This window comes from Aythya ferina (assembly GCF_964211825.1).
Source record: "Aythya ferina genome assembly, chromosome: 12".
Classification (NCBI taxonomy): Eukaryota; Metazoa; Chordata; class Aves; order Anseriformes; family Anatidae; genus Aythya; species Aythya ferina.
In genome coordinates, this window is record NC_140308.1 from 5,109,764 (window position 1) to 5,117,815 (window position 8,052).

Below are 8,052 nucleotides of genomic sequence, written 5' to 3' on the forward strand. Positions count from 1 at the left end.
CTCGGCGCGGCACCGCCCCGCCTGAGGGCGCCGGGCAAAGATGGCGTGGCTGGCGGTGCGGCGGCTCGGGCCGGCCCTGGCGCCCCGCTGCCCTCGCCTCACGCTGCGGCCGCCCGCGGCGCGGAGCCTGGCCACCAGCTCGCTGGCGTTGTCCGGTGAGTGGCGAGAGGGAGCTGGCGGTAGAGGCCGCCGGGCTGGGCGAGCGGCTCCGGGGGGTTTTTAGGGCGGCCCGCTGCCCCTTGTCCCTTCCCCCGGGGCTGCGGAGCGGGGGCGCCGCCGGTGTGGGGCTGCCCCGGGGGTCCTGGTGCGGGCGGGATGTACCGGGGGCTGCTCGCTCGCTGCACCTGCTTGAGGCGGGGGCTGAGGGCTGGGGGAAGCCGTCTGCCCCGGGCATGGTGTGGGGCATACGTGGTAGCCTGCTGCTGGCTCTGCTGCTGTGCCCCGCAAGATGGCTGGGGCCCACAGGGGCTGGGGGCAGCTGCGGGTGTGTGACAGCAAAAGGTTTCTGGTGCTGCTCTGGTTCCTTGCCCTGCAAGGGATTAGGGGACAGCTGCTGCTCTGCCTGGGTTCTTGCAGCACAGGTTTCTGGTGCTGCTCCAATTCCTTGCCCCACAGGGAGCAGGTTTGGTGCCCTTAGCTGGCAGGGAGCCGGACGAGCTCCTCGCCGTGCCGCAGTCCTGCAGTGGCTTCATCCCCTCCTGGCCCAGCTGGGGGCTTTGTGGAGCGGGCAGCAGGCCTGGCGAAGGCACGGGGCGCTCCTCGATGTGTCACACTGGAGCATCCAAACGGCACCAGCAGCAAAAGGAAGAAGGGGCAAAAAAGGCATGGGCAGGGAGGACAGGGCTGCAGCAGCACTGCGGTTAGACCAGTGCGGGCCGTCAGAAAATCTGAGCCAAATTTCAGGGCCTGGGGCCTGTGCATGCTGAAGAATTGGGATTGGCCTCACCAGTGCCCACGCAGTGCGGCTACGGGAGCATCACGGGGGGCTGCTGCCCTTTTGCATGTAGATTTACCTCATTGCTTCTGTCGAAACTGCCTTTGAATGGAAGTTTGCCACAGAAGTCCAAGCACAGACTGTGGGACTCTGGCAACAGAAATGCAGAACCAGTAGGAGAACAGGAGAATAGGCTGCAGAAGCAATGACTGCCACTAAGAATGGGCCATAATATCTCTTTTATGTAGCCTTATAACCTAGCTGTTTAACTGCTGCCTACTCTAAGTGAAAGAAATAGCATTTATTAGTCATTATTTGCAAAGTAGACGAGACAAGAGCTAAGCTTTTTTCACTGTTCCAGCTGTTTAATATACCTATTGCTTTCTATAGATATAACCTGAAGAAATAACATAAATTATGCTTTTGTTTTAGGCAGAGAGGAAAAATTTTGTATGCCTGTTTGTGGAGGTGTGAGTTTTCCTTCACTCTTCAGGTATATATTTATGAAATATTTAATAGAGGCAGGATAATCGACACGAAGGTCTGAACTTGGAGTGTGCTAGTTAAGCTGAAACTGAAGTCATGTTGAAATGAATGACGCTAGAATAAATTTAGCTCCTCTTCTGAAAAAGAATACTCACAGAAGAGATTTGGCATGCTTTTGACATCTCTTGTCCGTTATTTTGATTTATTTAATGTGCTGATGGCATAAGCTCAAAGTTCAGTTTTTGAGATTACTTATTAACTCCTTCTAATTTGACCTGGACTTTATTTGCAGGGGCTTTTGCTACGTGATTAGAATTTTTCATTTTTCTTTTTTTTTAAATGTCCTATGAGAAACATATGTGCTCTTCTAGCTGTTTAAAAACATTTTACTGCTTTGTTTCAAATCGATCATGGGGGTCTGCTTTTTTTTTTTTTTTTTAATCTTGCTTTGTACACAAATCTTATACAGTATTTTTGTCCTACATAAAAAGATCCTGGCTGGTTTCTTCATGACATTTATAACATTTCATGTTCAGCTCGTGCTTGAGGTTCTGCATTTTTCTCTGTTCTCATGGTTCATTGCTCATTTCCAATGAAATCCCTATTACCCATGGGTAAATGTATTGACCTAAATTGATTTGAAAGACATTTAGTTTCTTTCATTCATTAGAACATGTCCTGAGAGATTAATGCAGATACAAATAATGCTAGCTGAAATTGTAGCTTTTTTTTTTTTTTTTTTAGTGGTATTGAATGGAAAAATCCTTATCTTTGCTTATCTTTTTCCTCAAAGAACTTTGTTTGCTGTACTTACAAAAAAGCACGTTGTGCCACCACCGTCAATATAAACGCGTATCAATCTTGAGCCATCCTAAAAAACAAACCATTTTCTCACTACAAGTGAAACAGCTTGAAACATTACTGACTTAGATTAAGGATTTTATCAGATCTAAATAAAACTGCTTTCCTTCATGTGCAGGCTTAGAAAAGAAACGAGGCTTTGTGGAAGCTGAATTTCTTTAGGGGTTACAAGGAGGTCAAGCTAGAAGAAAGGCCCAAGAAGAGAATTTTGGACTCAGAGGGCAGGTCCAGCTGCACTGCTCAGGCACTAATCTAACAGGAGCTCTGTTTAAGAAGTTATCTTCTTCAACTTCTGGAACATCCCCTGTGCAATTGGACAGGTGCTATAAGTGGACATTAAAGAGAAAGGAAAGAAAAAATATCTGGGGAAAGTCTGAGGAAAAGGATGATGCAGGCTGAAAGCATTCTCAGAATAAGAAGAACTATTAGGAAGAAAAATAACTTTCAATTACTACTTTTGAAGATTTTCCATATGTCTTTATAAAAAGAACTGGCTCTAGCAAAAGTTATTATGAGCAGCCCTTAATCTAACAGATCTAAAATATATCCAGAATTGTAAGATTGCTGTGAGGAGATTTAACAGGGTCTTAAACATGCATATTTAAAACTATTCAGAATAACTTCTGTGTTGTTCTAATAGTAAAAACAGCAAATTCTCTGAAGTAACAGTTATCTGTTTGAATGGCTGTATTAATTTGACCTGTACTAATTGTGCTTAATTTCACACAGATCTGTGGGAACATTACATAGGAGAAATAGACTGGAGAGGAAGGGAATCAGCCACTTAAACTTTGCAAGGTTAAAATGTAAAGGTTAAACTTAAAGGTTGCAACTTCATTTCAGCTGGCGGCTCTAAGCACATTGAGTGAGATGCTGTAATGCTGACACTGTTTCTACCATGTCTTTTACACTGGCCTTTTCAGGAGTAATAAAGTTGTTGGCAGAAATAAGCACTAACTATGCTTGAGAAGACCCTAAGCTATCATAGAATAGCGTAAGTGTGAGCAAAGTACACGTATATGCTATATGTATTTAAGCAAGCAGCGTGCCACTTATTTCTGAAATATCAAGTTTGTTTCATTTTAGCCCGCAAATTCACAGACAAGCACGAATGGATATCAGTTGAAAATGGCATTGGAACAGTAGGAATCAGCAATTTTGCACAGGTATCGATCACCCCCCTTTCTTTTCCTACCCAAGTGTGTAATATTTACTTACATACCTGCTCTTGCCCTTGCTCTTTGGATAGTTACTGTTTTTTTTATTGTTGTAATTGCATATGCTATACCCACAGAACGAGATTTTTGGACTTGGAGCTGTCACATTATTTGAAAAGTGAATGCTGCTTCAGCATTCTGATAAATTCTTAATCGCTGTAGATCAAGCCTATAGAGAGCTGAATGTGAGGAGAAACTTACTGGTTCAGCTGAATTTAAAAGCTCTTTTATTACTTCAGTTCTTAGGCCTTAGAAGTAAGCGACTCTGTTAAGAGGCTACCATGGACTTTTTAGGTCAAACTCCACTTGAACATGAATGTGGTGCAATTCTTTTGGCTAAAGAACAATTGTGAATAGAAGTATAACATGGCATATATTTCTCATTTTAAAATAGTGGGGATGGGAGGGATCCCTTTGGATTTTTTTTTTTTTGTTTTGCTTTGGTGCAAGTACTTGATTTGGAATAGTCACAGGCAAATTCAGGACAGAGATTTACTGTATGTGAAACTTCAAAAAATCTAGCATGAGAAGCTATCAGTGAATTGGAATTGGTGATTTTTAGGACAAACAGCATTTCCGGTCATGTTTTCTGCAAATAAGACCACTGCTCTGTAAGGTCCCTAGGCTTTTGTGAGGCAGGGCACATTGCTCGCTGTAGAGGCACAAGCCTGTTCCGGTTGAGCTGATTCTTATGGTGATAAGGCTCCTTATTCACTTGGTAAGGACAAACTGTGTGCTTCCAGCTGTCTAGCTGTCCCTTTTCCTGGGGAGAAATCACTGCTTTTGCTTTCAAATTACACTGGAAGAAAATTCTTTGTGCTTTCTGCCAAAAGCCTAATTCCCTAAAATCACTGGCAACTTCGTCCTTTAGAACTGTTGTTGCGCTAGCTGGCATTGGGAAGATAAGCAGATGTTCTTTCTCGTTCTGCATGATGAAATCTGTATATAAGCCTTGTAACTCAACCTGAGGGCTTTTAACACTGTAATAGATAATTAATTAGGCATTTGGGTCACCTAACATTTTTTCAAGTGAAATGTTTAAAAAGACAAAGTGACAAATACACAATACTTAAATGATATCTGTGCTTAGAGAGAGAGATGACCTGTTTGCATTGGTTCTAGAGTTACTGTATCAGATCTCTGCTACCTGTAGTTTCCTTATCCTGTGCCTTGATGCATTTGTTTTTCTTTTAAGGAAGCACTAGGAGACGTTGTTTACTGTAGTCTTCCAGAAATTGGGACAAAATTGAGTAAAGATGGTAAGTTTTAGCTCTAGTTTCTAATAATATAATTATTCTACTCATCCCACTTTTCCAAAGTCAAATTTTATCAAGTAATCTTTACATTCGTTAATATCATTACACATCTTCTGGATGCAAAATAAATTCAGGTATTTCTATGACTAGAGACAACAGTTTTCAGATGCTCATTGGCATACCACATGTGATAGTAGAAAGTATTTATTTTTAAAACTGTGAAGACCTTTACTTAAAAATCAACTATTTTAGCTATATTTTTTGTAATAATTCTGTCTATACTCTGCTTTTAAAACACAGACTTTGATTTGGACTTGCTTGTGTTTAGGCTGGCTTATTTGTGATTTTGCAGTTGTGCATTTCATTAGTTACTTGTGAAACACTCAGATTTAACTGATAGCAAGCTCTAATTTTTCTGTGAATATACACAATAATTTATGCTTATCAGTAGTGTCACTAGCAACTTGCAAATTGTTACATTCTTAATCATTCAGTTTTGCAGGTTTCAGTGTTAAAGAGTGTTTCAGTGTTAAGAGCGAGCATTAACAGGTAGAAAGGAGAAGCCCATCCCTGCAGTGCACAGAGCACTGCCTCGCTAGTGTATGAAAAGGTTGTTGTTAACTACAGTGTTGAAGAAAAGTGTAAATTTACCGAGCTGAAGTAGCAGGCATTTCTTTTGCCATCCTTCTTGTGTAACAGGTCAGTATCAAGCTGTTCAGGCCAAATCTGTTACATCACATTGAATGGTGAATGTTTGACAGAAGCTCTTTCTGTTTAGGGTTTTAATTAACAAACTTGTAGTTTTGATTTATCTGAAGGTATTTCATTTCCATTTACTTCTCTTTTTTGCCCGTTCTGGTGTTATTCTAACTCCAAGTTTTCCCAGAACATGCTGTTCTCTGAGTCCCTGTGCTGATGCCTATCTGCTTTTCGGACAGCTCCATGCTCCTCTGGCCTCAGCCTTATTTGTTTATGGTTTAGAGCTACTCTGGCTAACGTTGCTCCAGGCACTGTTTCCATATGAAACAGAAAAAAAGGGAAGAGCAGCTGGGTGGTTCCAGTGTGGCACTTCTGAATACTAATGAGTGTTTTCCAGTGAGTGCAAGTGTACCATTTGATGTGGTTTCTGAAGAACAAGGCAAGCTCCTGAAATTGTGGCTATTTTGTAACCAAGCTATGCATAAAAAGGTCTAAATTGTAGATAGGCAGTTTATTTAGACATCTTGCAGCAATAGTTGGATGTAGTTCCTTCTAACTCTGCGTCATATCATGCTGTAGGGCTTTAGCCAGAGGATTAGCCAAACATAAGAAATTTCCACTCCTTTTGTAACAGCCAGCTAGCCAGTGTTACGCAAGTCCCCCACAATAACTGAGCAGCATAAACATCGAATTTAGTACTGCTGATCACTGTCGTGATGTTGGTGACTTCAACTTCTTTGATAGTTTTCCTTGCTCAACATAAAGGCCCTTTACTGCTAGGCCATCACTAGAATGTCTGAGTGAAACAAAATTGCTTTGTGTATTCCCATTAAAAGCATTAAATCGTGTTCTGTGTTTCAGATGAGTTTGGAGCTCTGGAAAGTGTGAAAGCTGCTAGTGAACTCTACTCTCCTCTCACAGGAGAAGTGACTGACATTAATGCTGCCCTTGCTGATAATCCAGGGCTCGTCAATAAATCTTGTTATCAAGATGGTAAGATGTCATGGTTTTTATCTTTCAATAAAGAATACCACCTGGATCCTGGCAGTGTTGATTGCTATCACAGATAGGTCTGTGGTTCCTAGTTCTTCCAGCTTAATGGTATGGAGGCTTAAAATGGAATATATTGAATGTAGTTTAAGCACAATAAAATTTATAGCATAAAAATTACTATTGTGGTCTTGTCTTGTGGGTAATTTGTTTGCAAGGTGTTCTTTTCAGACAGACTGGTTTCATTTAAATGTCTTTCCCTTGATTGCATTTCTTTCTTTTTGATCCTGACTTGTGATACTGGGTGGTCAGGCTCTTTTACTCTTCCTAGACAGCCTCTCTTTAGCACCAGTGTCAGAGACAGTACCAAATTAGATAACTGATTTGACTTAAAAGGCCACTTCAGGCTGTTTGTTTTTAAAAGTATTGAAACACTGTTTTGCTGCACAGGAAGTCCTGTTGATTCTGTTACAGAGCTCTAATGCCTTGTAGGAGTATCTTTCTAAGGAAGTAACATGAATGAATCTTTCATTATAGGATATTAGCAACTGTTTTTTCTTTTAAATTTCCTAACTACAGGTTGGCTTATCAAGATGACTGTGGAAAACCCTGCTGAACTTGATGAACTGATGAATGAAGATGCCTATGAGAAATACATAAAATCCATCGAGGACTGAGCTGGAATAATCAAATAAACCCATACAAAATATTTCAACGTAGTTTGTCATCAATTAATGAAGTAGAGAATATCCAGTTTTGGCAGCCTGAGAAATACCACTTATGTTCACAGATGCAGACCATAAATAACGGCAGTGATAAAATGTTTAACATGTGCATACCTGCGAGGGATTTTTATTCTAGATTGTCTGATTTATGTAACTTCAGGATGTAAAAAAAACACAACAGTGCCTCTCTAACCTTCTAGTATTTTGTACTAATTATAGCTGCAGAGATGATACCAAAAGAGAAGCTATATCAACTACCTCTTTGCATGATTTTTGTTTACTTCTTTGAGTAGTGAAATAAAGAAGGAAAACACAAAGGATTAATAAATTCTGTAATCAAGTAGTTCTGCCTTTCCAAAGGTGTAGTCCTTGTTTTCTGATTTACTGTGCTTTCTTACAATGCAGAACTCATGCACTGACCATTTAGCAAGGTTCTTGAGTGGATTGTTTAGAGGGTTTTTTTTTTTTGGCCGGACTAAGTAAGCACTACATATGTCACAAGCAATTAAGGCATTCTACATCCTGTGCCTAACACCTGTGGTGATTTCACAAGAATAAATACTTATTGAAAATGGTGTTATAGTAGTAGTTTGACATACAATGTAGTAATATATATCGTGAGGATCAAGTAGGCATGCTGCTGCAATGAGGATGTAAAAGGAATGAGACTCAAGCTTTCCTTTTGCAAACCAGTAAACTAAAGCAGCTGATTGCATTAGACTTAATATTCAATGAATCCGCAACTGTGCATTCAAAGTTGATGTGACATCTGAAGGTAGGTTTGAGTTGTACAGACCTGTATCTTAGGAAAGTATAATTGTACAGCAGAGGTTTGGACTACAACTGTTTCCTACAATTTTAAAATGGTTGTCAGAAGCTAAGCA

At 40.8% G+C, this 8,052-nt stretch overlaps 1 protein-coding gene across 1 annotated transcript; it reads left to right on the top strand.

Annotated features, from left to right (window-relative positions):
• The first annotated feature begins 1 nt into the window (after position 1).
• On the top strand, positions 2 to 7,511 carry GCSH (glycine cleavage system protein H). Its single transcript, XM_084533906.1, has 5 exons — positions 2 to 155; positions 3,368 to 3,447; positions 4,694 to 4,757; positions 6,315 to 6,446; positions 7,023 to 7,511. Exons 1-5 carry the CDS (start codon positions 41 to 43, stop codon positions 7,118 to 7,120), a joined length of 489 nt encoding a protein of 162 aa, XP_084390032.1. The 5' UTR covers positions 2 to 40; the 3' UTR covers positions 7,121 to 7,511.
• Positions 7,512 to 8,052: the final 541 nt, after the last annotated feature.